This window comes from Salminus brasiliensis, chromosome 20 (assembly GCF_030463535.1).
Source record: "Salminus brasiliensis chromosome 20, fSalBra1.hap2, whole genome shotgun sequence".
NCBI lineage: Eukaryota > Metazoa > Chordata > Actinopteri > Characiformes > Bryconidae > Salminus > Salminus brasiliensis.
In genome coordinates, this window is record NC_132897.1 from 7938951 (window position 1) to 7959886 (window position 20936).

Below are 20936 nucleotides of genomic sequence, written 5' to 3' on the forward strand. Positions count from 1 at the left end.
GAGCTTTGTCATTACAACCAGGTACCACGTCTGACATTCCTCATGCATCCTATCTCATCATAAATCTGACAGTGGGTTCATTATGGTCATCCGCCTATTCACGCTCTCCAAGCTCAAAATCCAGAAACAGCATTTTCTATCTGGTTAAGCTCTCCATTAAAATCCCCCAGAAAAAAGAAAAAGCTCTTGCCTGTCCCGCCAGCAGGGGAGAATTGAGTGACCCGAGGCTTCATCCCATGCCTCTTTCGGGCCTCGTTTCAATAACATTTGCGCAAACTATTTGTTTATGCGTCTCGCCAATCGTTACGCTGGATCGTATGACTGGATGTTTACACGTTTAAACTGATATTTACCTTGTGGAGAGAGTACACGCAGGCAATTCCTCCGTTACACAGGCCCATCAATAATTCATGGCAGGGAGAAATGAAAACCTCGGCTTTCCCATTCCGACGCTGGCATGTTTGTTAACGTGAAGTGCGGGGAAAATGAAATGGCAGGCCCTGAAGGAGTCAGTGCTGCTTCTTACAAGAGTGACTTTAGTGGAGGGACTTTCCGTTCCCTTGCCAAGGGACGACAGCATGGGTTTGCTGCTTGAAAGCCGTTGAGATTTGAGTGAGTCAACATACGTATAGTGCGGAAGACTCTATACACTCTTAATTTACATACACACACACACACACACACACACACACACACACACACACACACACACACACACATAAATACCACCCTAAAAACCCTAAAAACCCTTATTCCAATAATAATCTGCAAATAATTCACTTCAATTCATTAAAATAGAAAACTACAAAGGGTTCTTTGAGTGATGCCACAGAGCTGTGTAAGTGTGAAGAACCTTCAAACCAGTATAGAACCTTTACATCAAAGTAAGCCTTTAGAATGTTCTTTACATCTTCAATCTCCATTACAGACATGGTTCTTTACGGAACCAAACATGCTTCTTCTATAGCAACGCTCAAAGAACCATTTACAGCACCTTTATTTTTAAGATTGTAAGACTTACTGGCCCCCAAAGAGCTGCATCCCCAGCAGAGCGAACACCACGATAAAGAGGAAGAGGAGGAAGAGCAGGCTGATGATGGACTTCATAGAGTTCAGCAGGGACACCACCAGGTTCCGTAGGGAGTTCCAATACCTAAGAAAACACACACACCCAGAATGCTTTCAGACAATCAATACAGCATTCCGAGGAGCTCGGAGTGATGTTTAGGAAAGGGAACGTGCCTGGAATGTAAGGGAACACCCTGGAAATGCATGTGTGCTGTAAAATCGCCTTACGATTAAGGATGCCATAGGAGAACCACTTTTGCTTCCGTAAGGAACCATGTTTGTAACAGAGATGTGAAGAACCCTTCAAGGCTTAAAGGACCTTCACTTCATGTAAAGGCTCTTTACCCATTTGAAAGGATCTTCCCTATCGAACGTCTCCACAACAGACATGGTTCCTTACGACGGCAAAAACTGGTTCTTCTATGATGAGCAGAACTGACATTTCTCTTTTCTTACTTTGTAACTTTGAAGATCCTGAGCAGACGCAGAGCTCGCAACACACTGATGCCAAAAGAGGCCCCGGGTTTAACTGCCGCCCATATCACCTCGAAAATGCTTCCCACTATCACCTACAACAGGGACAGAACACACAATCCATATGACGCTGAGTCAAGTTCAGTTTCTTAGATGAGTATACAATATATGGCCAAATGTTTGTGGACACCCCTTGTACGAAATACATTCAGCTACTCTGAATGGCACCCATCGCTGACACAGATGTGCCAGTGCACACACACATTTCCACATTTCTAGTGTCTGTAGAGAAGTATTGCCAAAAGAATAGGACTCTCTGGAGCACATAAACATGAACCTGTTGACACCATGCATAATGCCAGTCGTGGGCTAGAGGGGTATAAAGTTTCCTGTGGAGCACTGGCACATCCATTACTTTTGGGATGAGTTGAGGAATCGGGAATGAAGCAAAGTGGTAATTATCCAACATCCTGAAGTCAACATTCTGAATGCAATCAAATCCTCACAGCAATGCTCCAAAATGTAGCAGAAAGCCTTCTCTGGACAGCAGAGACAGTTACTCCAACAGAAGCAGGGCAAACTCTTATTTAATACCATTGATTTCAGAAGAAACAATGAATGAACAGGTGTCCCAATACTTTTGTCCATATAGTGTAAGTCAAAGTAAGGTATGTAAGTTATTTCTTTACTACTAATACTAACTACTAGTACTTTTTAATGCTCATTTATCATGTTTATACAGTGTGAGAAGGCACCCACCCCAAAGTCGAAGCAGTTGAAGGAGGAGTGGAAGTAGTTCCTGGGTCCGAGGCCGTACATCTTCAGACTCATCTCAGTCAAGAACAAGCCCAGAAACACAAACTCTGCCAAATCTGCAGCCATAAAAACATCAGACATTAGTAATGATATGAATTGATGTTAAGATGTATATTATATAATTGAAATACATATATGTATATATAATTAATTTATTATATATAAATATCTACTAATATATAATACCTTCATTCACATCAGTATAAAATGCATGGACATAGAGTTCATATGGCAGTGTACTCACAGAGTGCGTAGGTGAGCCACTCAGGCTGCTCGTAGTGCACTATGGCCACACACAGTGTGTTCAGGCCCACCAGGCACAACACAGTCCAGTAGAAGCCCTGTGACTTCACCATGCGGCGAATGAAGAATCGGATGCGCTTCTCTTTCCTCCTGAAGTATGAGGAGCTCTCGTTCTTGCTGCTCTTCACGCTGGCCCGGCCGAAGGGAGAACCTTGGGGTGCTGTAGGGGGGTAAGGAGCAGAGAGAATGAAGACAGTCAGAATCTATGAACTGTCCCTCAAAAAACCCTTCTACCTTCAAAACAGCAACTTTACAGGAGAAGGAAAAACCTTCTTGACTTTCAATGGAAGTCAATGTAAAATGTTTTTATTCAGAGTTGTTTTGTAACATTTCTATTGGTCGGCTCATCATGAAATTTGCATACAATGTAAAAAGCAACCGCTGGGTTCACATTATGCTGAAACTTAAAAACACAAAAATGGAGATGGACCATGGATGGGTCAATTTGGACTACCTTCTCAAGTATCCATGAACAGAGAGCTACTCTAACACTATAAAACACACCGTTCCACCTGCTCAGTCCTAGCTCTTTATGCAAAATACACTGAGAACCTCCGGGAGGACACTTTATCAATCATGCATTTTAATAAGTGCGCTACGTGCTAACTGACAAAGTCACACGGATGGGCCTGAGCTCACTTCCCAACCCAGTGACTGCCTCTCAGCTTCTGTACTATATTAAACCCCCAGTAACTCAAATTAAACTCAAATGTCAAGACGGAGTGTGAAAAAAGGCAGAGGTGAAAAATCGGCCCATTAGCATCTCGTAACTCGCCCTGGGAGAGACGAGGAATAATCATTTCATGGGCTATTTTAATCTGGAAATTTGACACAAGCTGAAGCCTCATAAACTGGACAGCCCTTCATGAGTTCCATCTCTCCACCCACTCTCTTTCTCCCTCATTCCTCTTCCCCGCAACTTCATCCATGGAAGCTGAGACCAAACCCCAATAAATGTATAAATGTATCTAATTTTAGCTGCACGTCACCGTGGGAATGTGGGACTAGATTAATCATGTGTCAAATCAGCTGTTCGGTCCTGCAGAGTTCAGAGCGACTCTGAAAATCTAGAGGAATACAGAACATTCACATCAATAGGAGTCATTGCATGCCTTATTCTACGTCATCTCTCCAGCAGTTAACTTCTGAAATCATGAGCTGCTAAATGTCCAAAAGTATTCAGACGTCTAATTCTAATTAGTCATAAGGTGCTGGTTAAGGAGGACCTATGGGTGGTATAGGGTTTCAAATATGCACAGCCTGTATCCATCCACTTTCAAGAGTTTGTTTCCACTGTCCTTGTGTTAGAAGTTCTGGTTATTTTGTTTCTAATGATGATATTAATAGTTAATGCAGTCTGAACTAGCTACTGATGTGGACACTGATCAAAAAGGACCATAAAGTGACTAGCTTTGCTAACCCAACATGGTATGACCAAGCTAGATGACCAGCATGACCAAGCGGGTCTACCAGGATGACTAAAGTGGTCAAAAAGCATAACTAGTGTGACCATTATGACAAACCTGGTTGATTAGAATGTCCAAGCTTGCTGACCAGCATGACAAAGCTGGTTGGTTAAAGAGGTTGATCAAAATGGCCAGGCTGTTGACCAACATGACAAAGCTGGTCTACCATCATGATCAAGGTGGTTGACCAGTATGACCAGTGTGACCATTTACATTTACATTTACATTTACGGCATTTAGCAGATGCTCTTATCCAGAGCGACTTACAAAGTGCTTTGCTATTTACCCAAGAAAAAGCCTTAGCTAGTTAGAATAGACTAATAATACAAAAGATACCTCCAAGCCTAGACATTACTAAACACAATACAATAAGGCGACCATAGAACTATTCGTCCAAGTACTCTCTGAAGAGGTGGGTCTTCAGTCTGCGTTTGAAGACAGCGAGCGACTCGGCTGTTCGGACATCCAGGGGCAGCTCGTTCCACCACTTTGGTGCCAGGACAGAAAAAAGCCTGGACGCTTGTCGTCCGCGGATTTTGAGGGATGGTGGGTCGAGCCGAGCCGTACTTGAAGCTCGAAGGGCTCTTGGTGCGGATCGGCTTTTGACCATTGCCATCAGATACGGAGGGGCTGGTCCGTTCTTGGCTTTGTAGGCCAGTGTCAGGGTTTTAAATCTGATGCGGGCAGCTACAGGAAGCCAGTGGAGAGAACGCAGCAGTGGAGTGACATGGCTAAATTTTGGGACATTGAAGACGACCCGTGCCGCTGCATTCTGGATGAGTTGCAGGGGCCTGATGGTGCGCAGAGGGAGACCAGCCAGAAGAGAGTTGCAGTAGTCAAGTCTGGAAGTGACGAGAGACTGAACAAGCACCTGGGTGGCCTCTCTAGAGAGGAAGGGTCGAATTCTCCGTCCATCTTTTCTGACCATCACAACCAACCTAGCCAACCAGTATGACCAAGCCTGTTGACTAGCAGCAACATGACCATCAGGATGAAGCTGATGAACCTCTTCAATGAGAAAGAGTGGCATTTGTGATCCTGAACTTTAGTACCCGACCTCATTAAAGCTCAATGCACTTGTGGCTCAATGCAATAAACATCCTCACAACAATGTTCCAACATCTCGTGTAAAGCTTTTCCAAAACAGTAGAGGCTGCTACAGCAGCAGTCTCCATATTAAACCCCATAGGATGAACATGGACATGGAACTTTGGATGTCCAGCTTATTGTGAGCCACGGGCTTGATGCTTACCGACTGATGAGATGTCAGTGAAGTGGTCTTCTCCTTCTTCTGCATTGATGAGGTCATTTTTGCTCTTCTTGGATCTTTTCAACACTAAAACACAAGAAAGACATCGACTGAATGAACACCGACCTATACGGCAACAGAGAAAGCAGGAGTGAGGAATACACTGGCTTGAGCAGAAACTTAGTATGGAGCATTTCCAAGATCTGCGGGATACAGAGATCAGCAGGAGACCCAGAGAGACTCCCACACAATGCAGGTGGATGCACTCATGCAGTAAGAGCTGAGTCATCAGACTGAGAGCACTTCAGCACACAGCCACTGCTAACCTGCTAAACGGCTGATAAACACTAATTTCAAAACACATGAAGCATATGATTTCAAATACACAGTCATACAGCAAGACACTCTAAACCTGGAGTTAATCGTCAGCTCAAGCTACGGAATTCAGGAATTCACAGTGGTCAAAATATGCTGTTGGTAAAATTTGTAGTAAGATTTGTAGTGTGTGTGTTAGCTTAGTCATGCCCCCTTTTAGATTGCACTGGACTTTCACCTTAAACAGTATAATCCAGTCACTACTATTAGCTGCTCACTAACTGTTCACTAAACTAATATAGAAGTCATGTAGTTTGAGATAAGTGATCTGGGCCCTGGTTTAAAGGGTTACACATTCCCTAGTCCAGGGATAGGCAATTCTACATGGTTTTCAATTCAATTCTATTCTATTCTATTCTATTCTATTTATATAACATTTTTTTACAACAAATGTTGTCACAAAGCAGCTTTACAGACATCTGAGTCTGAGCTAGTCCAAGCTAGTGGCAACAGTGACAAGAAAAAACTCCCTCTGGTCAAAAGGAAGAAACCTTAAGAGGAACCAAGACTCAAAATGGAATAAAGACAATAAAACAAAACTGAATTAAGGAAGAATAAATAGTAAATGTGGCATCAAGTCACACACAGTTTTGTGCTTTTCCTGCTCAAGCACACCTGGCTCCGGCCCCCACTGCCCACCTACACTCACCATGGACACAAATATAATGTGAATATTGGGATTTCAAGGAATCCTCTGAACTGTTCTTTTTTTAGAGTGAAATTCTTGAACAACATAGCTTGTCTGGTCCCTGTAGAGGACTGCCAGTAGAATAGGGCTCTCTGGAGCACATAAACATGAACCTACTGGCTCCATGTCTAATGCCAGGTGTGGGTTAGAGGTTAAAAAGCCCACCACCATTGAACTGTGGAGCAGTGGAACTGTGTTCTGAGTTGGGGGTGAGGTGGGGTGGTGGTCATCCAACATCTTGACCTCCCTAATGCTCTAGTTAAATCCTCACAGCAATGCTCCAAAATCAAGTAGAAAGCCTTTTCTGGACAGTAGAGGCTTTAGTCTTTGCATGATAAACTCTTTTTAATACTCTAGGTTTTGGAAGAAAGCACACCTAATAATTGGATAAATGTCCCTCAAGCAAGTTGCACCCTGACCAGAGGTAGATAGCAAGCTTCTGGCAGAACCCTTGTTGGATATTTGATCACTCTTCGGCATAACTGGTAGAGTTCATTTGAATTTGTTGGTTTCCTGGCATAGACCCAACTTTCGAGCACAGTCCACACATTTGAGGTCAGGACTTTGAGAAATCCATTTCAAAAGCTTAGTGTTAGCCTGCTTTATCCATTCTGCAATCGCCTTTAAGGTTTATCTGGGATGTGTTTCAACTAGGTCTAGCTGATGGTTTAAGGTTATGCTGAAGAATTCTGAAGAAGTAGTTCTCCTTCTTCATTATTCCATATACTTTGTGCAATGTGTCCCAGAGCATGGTTCTACCATCACCATGCTTTACAGTTTGTACAGTATCCCGGGGACTGAACGCCTCACTTTTACTCCTCAACACTCCTTTCGTTGTCCATGTGACCAGTTGTTTATTAAAAAGAGGCTTACCACCCAAATGTTACCATGACATCCATGCCCATTTTATATAAACATCTGACCACAACTACTGCACATATCGGTTAAGGCCAATGCCGACATATACAGTTTATGAAATGTAGGGTGACGCTTCACTGAAGGGTGGAAATCAACACAATTATCCATGACCTAAAGCAGCTAAGCCCTGCCCATTTACATTGAGGCTCTACAGAGGTGTGCTGGCCTAGGTTGCATTTTTAAACGAAGCACAATACAGGTCAGCCAATCAGAACAGAAGTCATTTACACATGTTAGGCTCAAAGGCAGAGTGATAAAAACACCACAAACACACTGTGTTGTACAAGGAATACAATGAAGGACACAATCCCTTTAAGAAGGTCCTTGTAAAATATTCCCACCTGGGTTGTTGCACTTCCTCTTGTACCAGGCTCCATCCAGGGGAGACTTCTCCTCTGCGTTCTTGTCCTCCTCAGCAAGCATGACTTCCTCTGAAGAATAGAGAATATTACTTCACACACAAACACATGCACAGGGACGCAGCATGGAAACACACTCTGGGAGTGTGCGCATGCAGCTTATGGATCAGACATGTCATTTAGTCAAAGAGTTTTTTCCCCACCAGTCGAGCAGACCTGTATCTGTCAGCTGTGAGCTCCTGAAACCACTCTGTTAGTACAGACTCAGGCGAGAGCCCACACACACCCCTGTCATTTTAATCTGCAAATTGCAGGCATTTTGGGCACTAGGGGAAAGACACCTTTGGCAGGGAGCCATTCCATAAGGAAGGCCAGACGAGCAAAGCTGGACCCTACCGTGAATAGATAAAGATTTATCTGAAGCTACGCAGCCTGGATTTAACGTCCTTAAAGTAATCACAAATCATTCTCTCAAAAATGATTTTGTGTGGTATCACTAGTTTTTACCCTTGAAAGTACAGTAATCACCAGATTAAGAAAGTATTGAATATCAATAACATTTAAAAATGTGCAGGCATATTTCTGTTGTCATGAAAAAACATAATGACATAATGGCATAATGTGAATCTGGCAGTTCTTTACACTGTCTCAAAAATTTGTTAAGAACGAACCAATAGCAATTCTTCATAATTACTTTACACAGACTTCCCCTGCAAGGTATGAAGGTCGTTGTCATCCTCCTATGATACTCAAATATGCAGATAAATTATAACACTGTAATAGTGCTATATTAGTGTTTTAAGCAGAAAACATTGAAAAGTTATTGATATTGCTAATGCAATGCCGCTGGACATCATGTTTGAAGGAACTACCAAATTCTGTTCCTTTAGCAGTGGCTAGCACTGTGCTGAGTGATCTAACCCACCCAGAAATAGCAATTAAGGCCAGTCATACTATCTTGAACTGCTGGAAATGTGTTGTGGCTGTGGCATCACCATGGATCAAACCTGTGATCTCCTGATTATGGGGTCAACACTTTGACAGTTGTGCCACTATGGGGCTTACTGTTGTTACTTCTTGCAAATTTTTTTTAAAACTAACTTTAATAGTATAAAACCACAATGGGCCACTAAGACCAATCATGCTCTCTTGGACTGCTGGCAAAGGATGGCCGTGGCATCACCACTCATGATTATAGGGCCAACGCTTTGACAGTTGCACCACCCAGGAACCTACTGTTGTGACTTTTTGTAATTTCTTGACTTGGATTAGGAGTGGATTTGACACAAATGCAATTTATGTTAATAGTAAATAACCAGCATAGGCCATTAAGGTCAATCATGCTCTCATGGACTCTTGCTCAAAAATGGCTGTGGCATCACAGGGGATCAAAACTGTGATGTCCTGATTACAGGGCCAACACTTTGACAGTTGTTCTATATTGAGAGGATAACTGCTGCCATGTGTTGTCATTCCTTGACATTAAAACAAATGAAAAATGACAACTCCAACTAAAGATCAATTAGACAGATATGCCACTGTAAACAATATTATATTTCCGTTATTAGACTGTTGTTAAAATGGCATTTTAATCATTTTACACAGGTTGGTGAATGTAGTGTAAGGAATCTTGCCCATGGACTACTATTGGTGTAGAGAGGTGTGTTTGCCCAGCCTGGGACTCAAACTGTAGCCTCCTAGGGGGAAGGTGGGGTTGTTGCCCTGTACGCTACACCAATCAAATAAAACTCAGATGTTTTGGACAGTAAATAAAATTTTTATACTTACAATATTCATATTGTAACTCAGTATTATTCTCTACCTTAAACCATCTCATGTCAAACCAATCTGAATGGGGAACATTGTGGAGTTCCCCTTTGACTGGACACACAGAAGTGATAGAAGTGAACATCCATGTTGTTTTTAACACACCTGCTTTTGGGGGAGTCGTTCTGAACTACAAGCCGAAATATCATATATAAAAGCATTTCCCCGAATAGACGGGCTCGCTCTGGGCCCGTTTGTCGACTAGGCTCTGTAAACATGCCAAATAAACCAACTGCAAGCGGTTTACTGGAACATGACTTCACTCAATCTAAAAATCAAAGCGCAGCCACCGCAGCCAGGGGAGACTGGGAAATCACTGCTGCAAGTCAATTAAATCTCCACAGAACAGGAGTGGTGGGTTGTTGAGAAACAATGTGCAGGAGGAAGCTCCATGCTGAGAAACAGCTAATTAACTCTCAGGCCGATGGCGAATTAAGCCTTTTATGGTCCGTTTGTACATGTGGCCTTCAGAACTGAATAGACGTTGAAAAACAGGACAAGGCGGCTTTTCTTCCTCACCTAGAAGATCAATAAGGACGTACAGTCGCAACATGAATTGCTGTTTAGCCGATTAAGTGCACGCTTAAAGGGAAAACAGATTTCATAGAATTCAGCCTTGATAAAAGCAACGTGTCTCACAACTTGTCAACCAGTATTGCACATACAGTATCTCTAGGAAAGAATCCCTTTGATCACTGATAAATTTACTCCACCTGAACCAGGGGAGAAACGAACCAACCGCTTTTAACTCAAAGTAAATTCACTACCACTAAGCTGGGCTTCATAATACACAGCCATTATGTCAGATACACTCAGGTACAAAAAATCAAGCTTACAGTAACATGAATAAACAGATTTTGAGTTTAAGAACTACTGACACAGTTTAACTAAAACTGCTGGAGTGTCATTTTAAGTGTTCATTTTAAGGCTGGTCACTTGTTAAACCTGGGTTCTAGGGCCTCTCAGAAATCTGGGAGGGCCTAGCTTCCAAGTGAGAGGGCGTGGGCCTTCACATACCCCAAGTATTAGAATTTCAGCCCCTTAAATTCATGTTCATGAAAATGTTCATATTAGTCTGCCCTGTGATGGTTAAGTGTCCATAAATTTTTGACCATGTTGTGCATATTAAAAGCCTATAATATGCCTAAAATGAGCTGCGTAGAAGATCACAGAATTGTACTGTGTGCTGTAAACACCCTGACCACCTCAGAACTTCAACGTGATCCTGTTTTTTGACGAATCGAGGGATTCCCAGGATCCAAAACATGCACTTTCAAAGTAAAGCTAATCAATAAAATCAACAAAAACGTATCACATAAAGAGGCTCCGCAGTGTCTTTCTGCTTTTTGCAATCAGAATATGTAGCAATATCAGCAAAATATGATATTTTGCACAGCCCTACCACTAACACAATCATATGGCTGGCTCTTGTGAAAGAGACATCACAGCCAGTCGGTGGGCGACAGCAGCCTTAGTGCACCTGGTGATAAAAATGAAAGGCTATTTGGTTGCCATGGAGCTGCCCGGGAGTGGAGGTACTGATCTACAGAGGCCCAGACCTTTTGGAACTGAGCTCAGAGCAGCTTCCCCTAGCCAAACTTTAACCTTCACCACCATGACAGCATCAGCTCCACTCCGCTCAGACTGAGAGCACCCCACCTGCACAGAAGGACAGGCTTGAATCCAGGGCCAGGGAGGAAGCAGTGAGGTAAAATACGGACAAAACCCAGGCTTATTTCTGTACAATTTTCACAGATGTCCAAATGTCTGTGGACACCCAGTGGAGACAGTTACTCCAACACAAGCAGGAGAAACCAATGATTTCGGAAGATGTCGGCAGGTTCGGCAGGTGTCCCAATACTTTTGTCCATTTAGACCACTTTTATTCATGGTGTTTTTGACCTGATGTTTGCTATAAGCTGTTAAATAAAATAATAATTTAAAAAGGGCTACGCTTTCAGAAAGCAGTGGGGACATCAGTACCCTCAGTGTCTCCAGTGTCCCCAGCATAAATGACACCTAATATCGGCAGCTGTGATTCAGTCCCTGTTAGTGACCTTAAAGTAGGCAATACAAATATATACTATAGACAGCCTGAGGTGTAGCTCTGCCGGTGGTAGAATCAGGGCAGTGTGTGTGTGTGAGGGACAAACCTGCTTTGCAGATCCACTCGAGGTATCCTGTGAGCTCTCTCTCGATCTGCTGCTGTCTGCGCAGCTTCAGAAACTCCTGCCTCTTCTCCACCCGTTCACGCTCCTTAGCAAACTCCCTGTACACACAGACACCAACACACACGGTCATATTCACCCTATACTGTAAATATTAGAGTTAGGTTTAGGTTCGGTTAATAATTGCTGGGATGATACAATGTACTACATGATACAATGTACTACATGTTCAAATGTTTGTGGACACCCCTTCTAATGAATGCATTCTGTTATGTTCATTTGCACCCATTGCTAACACAGATGTGCAAATGCACACACACACAAAGCTTATCTAGTCCCTGTAGAGTATTGACAATACAATAGGACTTTCTGGAGCACATAAACATGAACCTATTAGCACCATGACTAATGCCAGGAATGGGCTAGAGGGGTACAAAGCCCCCCAGCATTGAGCTGTTCTCCGCTGCTCTCTGGAATGATGGCTGTTGCTCCTTCCAATCTTTTTGGGATGACTTGGGGATTGTGGCTAACAGTTAGACGGGGCGAGAGGCAGGAGACGGGTTTCTGAGTGTGAATTGGTTAGTTACACACAAAACATAGATGGACGTATGAATCCGCCAATTACAGATGAGGGGCAGATGACAGACAATCCGCCAGTTAGACAAGGGCAATATGCAGAGGCAAGTGTCTTGACTCGTCTTCACAGCCTCGAAACTCTGGATGTGAGTCACACATGATCTGGCAATGGGATGCAATGGAAAGAGTGGGATTTACAGATTCAGGAAATAATTGAACCATATTTCTGCACCATATTATCACAAAGCTATTAATAGAAACATCACATTTGACACACAGGCGTGTTCACCGAGGGTTAATTAATACTGTTAATTACCAGCATGTCTTACCTACGTTGTGAGGCTTTATTATTGTATTAGCATTGGGGTACTCTGGTCAGATTGGGGGGCAAAAAATGTAATGGGACCTCCCTATTTATTATTATTATTATTATTGCTATATTACTCCATCAGTAGGTTCAGTGCTGGTTTGTGTATATGCATAAGTGTGTGTGTGTGTGTGTGTGTGTGTGTGTGTGTGTGTGTGTGTGTGTGTGTGTTTGTGTGTGTGTGTGAGTGTGAGTGTCTATGATATATGTATCGAGATACATATCACTTCACTGTTTTTCGTTCTCCTTTTCACACTGTTTTACTCATCCTTGGGATGGAAGTGGTCCCCTGTGTGGGGGTGGTGGTGTGGTCTCTACTGACCTGAGTAGCCGCCCCCACCACACACACACTCCCCCACCTCTATGAAACCCATGACATAAAGAAAAGAGTGAATCTTAGTGATCTTGTGATCGGACAAGTCACAGTATACAGCTGTGTTGTACAGTTATGTACTGTTGGTGTTGAAAATGTTGTTACTAGTGTGTGAATGAGTGTATCTGTAAACGTGTGACTGCATGCTCGAGTGTGTGTGTGTGTGTGTGTGTGTGTGTGTGTGTGTGTGTGTGTGCGCACCGCACTGAAAGAGCCAGCCTGATCACGGCACAAGAAAACAAATGCAGCTGCTGGCAAGATCAGATGGTGTGTTATCATAGAGAGATGAAAATGTATGAGTTGGTGATGATGGGAAATACACCATACATCTTCTTCCCACATGAATAAGCAGAAAGGGAGGTAAAGGCCCAAAAAGAGAGAGGGAGAGGGAGAGGGAGAGAAAGAGAGAGATAGAGAGAGAGAGAGAGAGAGAGAGAGAGAGAGAGAGAGAACCCAGAGCTGTGTGATACGATATTACCACAATACTGTGATATTGTCATTTATTACTTTTAACATTAAATTCTACCTTCAAAAGCAAACACCTGGGTCAGACGTACACTACACTATGTCCAAATGTTTGAGGACACCTGTTCTAATGCACACACAGCTTATCTGACTCTAAACATGAAGCTACTGGCACCATGCCTAATGACAGGTGTGGGCTAGAGGGGTATAAAGCCCCCCTCAGCTTTTAGCTGGGGAGCGGTGGAACTGTGTTCCCTGGAATGATGGATGGCGTGTGCTCCTTCCAATACTTTTGGGGTAAGCTGGGGAGCTTGGGATGAGGTGGGGTGGTCCTGGCTTCACAAACACTCTTGTCACAGAATGCAATCAAATCCTCACAGCAATGCTTCAAAATCTAGTCAAAAGCCTTTTTCCTTGAACAGTAGAGACAGTTATTCCAACAAAAGCAGGAGAAACTCTTTTTAACACCCCTAATTTAAGAAGAATCAGGTGTCCCAATACTTTTGTCAACATATAACAAAGCACGACTTTGCTGCTTTAAGCAATTCACGCTCATTTCCATTTGCATTAGCAGCTCTTTCTGCCCTTTACGTATGAAGAAGCAGCGACAGAGTAAGGACGGAAAAACTCCTCCATCGCAGCCACATGACCCACCATCTGTTAGCAAGCCAATTAACGGAGCCTGGGCCGCCACCACTGCTGGGCAGGTGCACACAGGCAGCAGGGAGGGTCCACGGCCCGCTAAAAAACAAAGGACCAGAGGAGACGCTGAAGGAGGCAGAGCAGGCTCAGAGAGCAGGGCTGTGTACTCCCTTGATGGAGTTATTGAGCTACAGAACATGATCTTATTTATCTTTCCCTCCACCCACAGAGCTTCCCTCAGTTTCCATTAGCTCTAACCAGACGCTTAGAGCGAGAGGGAGAGAGACAGAGAGAGAGAGAGAGAGAGAGAGAGAGAGAGAGAGAGAGAGAGAGAGAGAGAGAGAGAGAGAGACGTAGATAAAGAGAGGGAGAGGAAAATAAGTGGGAGGAGGAAGAAGAGAGAAAGGAATAAAGAGTGAAAGGAAAAAAGTGAGAGTGAGAGATCATTTTACCACACCACAGCCATGATGAGAGAGAGAGAGAGAAAGAGAGAGAGAGAGAGAGACTAAGACAGAATTATGTAATAAAGAATGACTGTGATTTTTGTGTAAGAGATATGAGAACTGAGGGAGAGAGATATAGAGAGAAATAGGGGGAGAGAGAGAGAGAGAGAGAGAGAGAGAGAGAGAGAGAGAGAGAGAGAAACGGTATATACTGAGGGAAAGAGAGACAATGACAGAGGGAGAGAGAGCACAAAAAGAGAGAAAGAGAGAGACAGAGAGTTCACAGAGAGAGAGAGAGAGAGAGAGAGAGAGAAACAGGGAGTGAGGGATATAGAACGAGAGATAGAGAGTCATAGTCGGAGAGAGGGAACAGAGCGAGAGAGCTATAGAGAGTATGAGCAAATAGGGAGAGAGAGAGCAAGAGAGAGAGACACAGAGAGAGGGAACAGGGAGGCAGAGACATAGAGAGAGAGAGAGAGAGAGAGAGTACAAGGAGTGAACAAGGAGGATGTGGAAGGGTTTCCCCCAGTCTGAGTGATCTGCCCCCACAGCTGCTGTGAGCTGCTTTCTGATTGGTGTTTCTATCACACAGCAACAACAGCACACACCTCCCCTTCCTGCAATGCAGTGGCAGTGGGACTGTGACAGCGCGCGTGTGCGTGTGTGTGGGCTGGCAGGGAGGAATCCCTGGCACCGCTGCAGTATTCTCATACAAACACACCGCTGTATGCATACACACACTGAGAGGAACACAGCGAGAACTCCACGGCTGGTTCTCGTATTACCAAGCAGCTCCTTACCACGTGATAAAAGAATCTCACAGCAAAAAAAAAAAAGAGTGGTTAGCATGCACACACACACACACACACACACTAGCACAGCGATCAGCAGAAATGCACAAGGCTCACTGAAGGAGCAGCATATGAACAATACAGACAGTCTTAGGTGCAAATTCACACACCAGCAGTACGACTCTCACAGATTCATCAAAAGCATACAGCAGATCAGGGCTGTGTACCAACAAGAACCTGGCAAAACAATGCGTAGCACCATAGAAGGGCTATGATTCAATATATTGTGATATATTGCGATACTGTGAGCAGGATGATTTTTTTCAAATCAATAATCTGTCCTATCAACCTGTCTCTTTAAATATAGCAAAAAGAACCAAATATAAGCCAATAATGATATAATAGTTCAATGTACAAGCGTCTATAGCAATGTGAACATCCATCCATCCATCAATCCTCTTATCTGCTTCTTCCTGGTCAGGGTCACAGTGGGTCGAGGAACCCTTAAAACTATTTAAACATCTGAATGGTTCTTTGGGTTCTCATGGTTCTGTGAAGAACCACTGCCTTTTAAACATCCCTATTACTGAACACTGTTTGGTGTTTAATATGATGCCTATTATGAACCCCTGCTTTAGATGCAAATGCAGATACACTGACTTTGTTCTTAACTCTCTGACCTTGCTCTTCACATGGGTGGCAAAAGGAAAAGCACCACACTCTGTGATGCCCGCACCAGGTAATGTGTGAGACTTGGGAGCATGAAGAGAGAGAGAGAGAGAGAGAGAGAGAGAGAGAGAGAGAGAGAGAGACAGAGAGAGATAGTGAGAGAGAGAGACAGAGGCAGGGAGAGTGAATGTCGAGTTGAATTGGTGTAAAAGTGCATGATTTACAATTCAGTCGCACGGCTGCGTATCGGATATGTATCGTGGGTTTCAGTCCCACATATGAGAGAGGCAGAAATCAGGACTGAAAAGCTGGCATTAACATGTGTCGAGTATCCGGATAGTATCTGGATCTACTTTGACCGTATTCTGTCTACACTTGGAATTAAGTTGCACTCCTGGTGTGATCAGATGAGATCTGAATTTACTTTCCCAATAAATAAAAAACCTGTACATCATGTTATTGGTTTACTTCCTTTAAACAACGCTTTTTCATCAAGGTGGACTAGTTTTGGGAGGCCGTGAGCAGTTTAGGGGAACCGTGGGGGTTCTACAATGCTGTGGAACAGTATGTGGTTCTCACAATCCTGTAACAGCTCGATCAGAAAATGTGAAGGAGTATCCACAACTGCAAGAGAATGAACTTGGTAAGGCCCCCTGTCCTAATTCTCACCCTAAGCCCTAAATACTCCTGAAAGTGCACTTTTATGAAGTTGTGGAAGGGTGGGTAAACTTGTCAGAGAGTTTAGAGCCGAACTGGGGACACGCTTTGTTTCACATCCCTTCACCTGTATACGACACTGCTGCTTAAACTGATGTTACCACTGACGAATTGTGTTTACGGTCTGTTTTGATTCCAGGTTGTCTTCAGGTTGACATTCCCAGCCTACGTTCTCATGAACCTCTCCTCTCCAGCCCAGCCATCAATTCAGCCTCTGTCAAAGCTTTCATCAGCCTGTTTCTATCACACACTGCTACACTTTGAAGAGCCGAGGAGAGAAAGAGGCTGTATTTGTGATGCTGCCCACCAGCACTAGGCTTCTGTAACAAGTCATCCACACTGGTACATATGGACGCTTTATGGACTAAAGTATTGGGACACCTGTTCATTGACCAATTCTTCCAGAATCAAGGGTATTAAAAAGGGTTTATATTGCTTTTGTTGGAGTAACTGTTTCTACTGTTGAGGGAAGAAGGCTTTCTACTACATTTAGGAGCATTGATGTGAGGATCTGGTTGCATTCTGTGACAAAAGCATTAGCGAAAGTATTGGATGGTGCACCATCATTCTGCTGAGCCCTCGTCTGGAAATTAGACATGGTGCCAATAGTGGTCTTCACGTTTATGTGCCCCAAAGAGTCCTTTTGAGTACTTCTCCACAGGGACTAGCCAAGCTGTGTGCCTTTGCACATCTGTGTCAGCAATGATTGCAATGGGAGCAGCGGAATGCATTCATTAGAAGGGGTGTCCACAAACATCTGGACATTTTCTGCATGTGTTACCATATATAAACTGTATGAAAACGTGCAAGGTGTGTGAGGAACGTGTGTATAGAACATGTTCGGAAAGGGTTCTCACGTAGGCCTGGCGATGCTTTCACACATGCAGATTCTTTCTCAGCATGCATAACCATGGCCTGCTTTCACACATGCTCTTACGCTCTCCCACTATCTCTCCTTCCACACACATACAGGCTATTGTGTCACTACTGCAGGCACTGTAACAAACACCCACATGAGCAGAGTCTTAGGAGACTCAGTCTCATCAGAGCCAGAGCAGAAACTGTTGTTTTATGGAGATAGCCCGTCTCTGAGGAGAGGCCCGTCTTTGAGAGCCTCTCCTTCACCTTCAGCTCTAAAAGCAGCTGTAAATGAATGGATTTCACACAGAGAGACGAGAGGAGACAGCTAACTTCATTTGAAGGACAATCAGAGAGAGAAAGAGAGAGAGAGAGCGAGAGAGAGGCGCATGTTGGACTGACAGTGCACAGAGAAAAAGTGTAGTATATATATATATAGTCATTAAAATGGCATAGTACATGTGTGTGTGTGTGTGTGTGTGTGTGTGTGTGTGTGTGTGTGCGGCTGAGAGAGAAAGACGCAGATGGAGTGTGAAGAGAAGAGAGCGAACTGTTCTCAAACTCTCTGAGGACCCACAAAGTCCACTCTAGACACACCAGCCTGGGAATAATACAAAATCACCAGAAAAGGAGAAGAGAGAGAGAGAGAGAGAGAGAGAGAGAGAGAGAGAGAGAGAGAGAGAGAGAGAGAGAGGAAAAGGGGAAGGAAAGAAAGAAGGAAAGAAAGAAGGAAATAAGGAAAGAAAGAAAGAAAGAAAGAAAGAAAGAAGGAAAGAAAGAAAGAAAGAAAGAAAGAAAGAAAGAAAAAAGGAAAGAAAGAAAGAAAGAAAGAAAGAAAGAAAAAAAGAAGGAAGGAAAAAAGGAAAGAAAGAAAGAAAGAAAGAAAGAAAGAAGGAAAGAAGGAAAGAAAGAAAGAAGGAAAGAAAGAAGGAAAGAAAGAAAAAAGGAAAGAAGGAAAGAAAGAAAGAAAGAAAGAAAGAAAAAAGTAAAGAAAGAAAGAAGGAAAGAAGAAAAGAAGGAAGGAAAGAAAGAAAGAAGGAAAGAAAGAAAGAAAGAAAGAAAAAAAGAAGGAAGGAAAAAAGGAAAGAAAGAAAGAAAGAAAGAAAGAAAGAAAGAAAGAAAGAAAGAAGGAAAGAAGGAAAGAAAGAAAGAAGGAAAGAAAGAAGGAAAGAAAGAAAAAAGGAAAGAAGGAAAGAAAGAAAGAAAGAAAGAAAGAAAGAAAAAAGTAAAGAAAGAAAGAAGGAAAGAAGAAAAGAAGGAAGGAAAGAAAGAAAGAAGGAAAGAAAGACAGAAAGGAAGAAAAAGAAAAGAAAAATAAAGAGAAAGAAAAAAAGAAAATGAGCAGAAAGAATAGAAAGAAATATAAAGAAAGTGTATGAGAGAGAGAGAGAGAGAGAGAGAGAGAGAGAGAGAGAGAGAGAGAGAGAGAAAGGTGGTGTCAAACACAAGGCTTTGGAGGCTCCCTGAAGGCTGAAGGCAGAGTAACAAATGCTTCAGGCCACACCGACACCGGAGGATGGAGCAGAGGAGCTGTTGGTGAAAGAGTGCTGAAAATTAGATTTGCTTTCCGAGAAGTCATAAATTCAGCTCCCCCAGCAGCTACAATACCACAGAGCACTCATCGAGCAAGCCTCCATTAAGCCTGGGTGTGTATGTGTGAATCAGAGTGAGGGATGGAAAGAGAGAAGAGAAAGCCGTGGAGAGAGAGAGAGAGAGAGAGAGAGAGAGAGAGAGAGAGAGAGAGAGAGTGCATGGGTGTGTGCGACTCTTGTGTTGCTGCGTGTCTTGTGTTGCTGCATGATGACCAGTGGCCGCATCACAACTTATGGAAGATAAATCTAATCATAACTAACAGTGCGTTGGCATAACCCAGCTGCCTAATCGCATTGCCCAGCCAGTCCATACAGCACTTACCACATAACTGCAGTGTATATGCATAGACTACAGGTAAACGGATCCTTAAATCCATACAATACAGTTAGCTTTATGACATTACAAATGCCCTAATACAAAGCTCTCCCCACACCAACACAGCAGAAGACAAACTGTCCAGTGCTACTAGACTCATTGTCTAAATTGTTTAGATGAATACGACCTGTCTGGCTCCACGGGGAGTCCCACACTGCATCCTAATGTCATGCAGCGGCTCCAAACTGTCTAAATGAAAATGTGTGGCCATCCCTGACCAGGAGTTACAGGAGCAGACTGTCTGTTGGTTGGACAACTTGCCAAAGGCGCTGTCAATTTACTAGAAACACCGAACTCTTACCAGAGTACAGTCAGGAGCACTGCCAGGAATTTTGAGCCCAGTGAAAAATTATTAAACCTGAAGGGTGCTATGGTTCCTCTATGGCATTGCTAGCATCTTTATTTTGTACCTAGATTAGCCTCCACATCAGTGGCTAGGCTAGCAGTCAGCTAGTGTGAGCTTTCAATGGTTGTATGATGTATTTGTATGCAATGAAAGAACAATGATGGACAAAATTTGTGAATTCTGTCAAGTCAATGAGGCTAATGGATGCCATTCTGCATACATACATGGTCATATCAGAATATTATGACCACCTTCCTAATAGTGGAAATAACCACCCTTGGCTCAGATGACACTAGCAAGAACTCATGGAGGGGACTGTATTAGGTGACCTCATTAGAGATTGACTGGTCCACAGTTGCCTGCCGATTGGTCTGTACCACTCGCTGGAGTTGTCATTGAGCCCTCTGGCAGTAATGGCCTGTGGGGCACCACTGTTACGCTGTTGGGAGACTCTCAGAGTGAGAGAAGTCTATTCTTGGTATACCTTCACTATGGTGGCTTTAGAACATCCCACAAAGTTAGCGGCTCCTGAGATGCTACCACCTTTCTCCCACTCTCACAGTCATTTCATAAGATTATGACCTTCCCTGGTTTGGAATGAACTCAGCCCAGGATGGCACAGATGCTACATGACTGGGTTTGCTGCAGGTATAAATAATCGAGCACATCTGGTCAACTGTAGAAAAGTGCGATGGTGGTAGGATCTCAAGAAACCTTAACTTTGTGGGATGTTCTTGAGCCACCATAGTGAAGGTGTACCGAGAACAGACTCCTCGCACATTAAGTGCCTCCTGATGGCATAACAGCCCTGCCCTAACAGCAGGCACTGATGCCAGAGAAGAACAATGAATCTGATTGTCACTGTGCGCAGTTATCCTCTATAATGAACACCTTCCGTCACATAACACAGTTCATGCCACAACATCTCACTAGCGTTCTCCGCTAGTGTCACTATTGGGTAGGTGGTCATAATACTCTGATAGGACTGTTTAATACTGCATAACATGACA

The 20936-nt window shown here is 43.4% G+C and overlaps 1 protein-coding gene across 6 annotated transcripts in view; it reads right to left on the reverse strand.

Moving 5' to 3' along the window:
* The window catches only part of cacna1ba (calcium channel, voltage-dependent, N type, alpha 1B subunit, a), a 158870-nt gene that overhangs the window by 64596 nt on the left and 73338 nt on the right, over positions 1 to 20936 (reverse strand). For all 6 annotated transcript variants that reach the window (XM_072664581.1, XM_072664583.1, XM_072664580.1 and 3 more), the window contains exons 8-14: positions 11697 to 11812; positions 7699 to 7788; positions 5380 to 5463; positions 2603 to 2821; positions 2302 to 2414; positions 1525 to 1637; positions 1022 to 1153 (exon numbers count right to left, since the gene is read on the reverse strand). In XM_072664581.1, coding sequence (XP_072520682.1) covers positions 1022 to 1153; positions 1525 to 1637; positions 2302 to 2414; positions 2603 to 2821; positions 5380 to 5463; positions 7699 to 7788; positions 11697 to 11812 — 867 coding nt within the window. The remainder of the gene's footprint in view (positions 1 to 1021; positions 1154 to 1524; positions 1638 to 2301; positions 2415 to 2602; positions 2822 to 5379; positions 5464 to 7698; positions 7789 to 11696; positions 11813 to 20936) is intronic.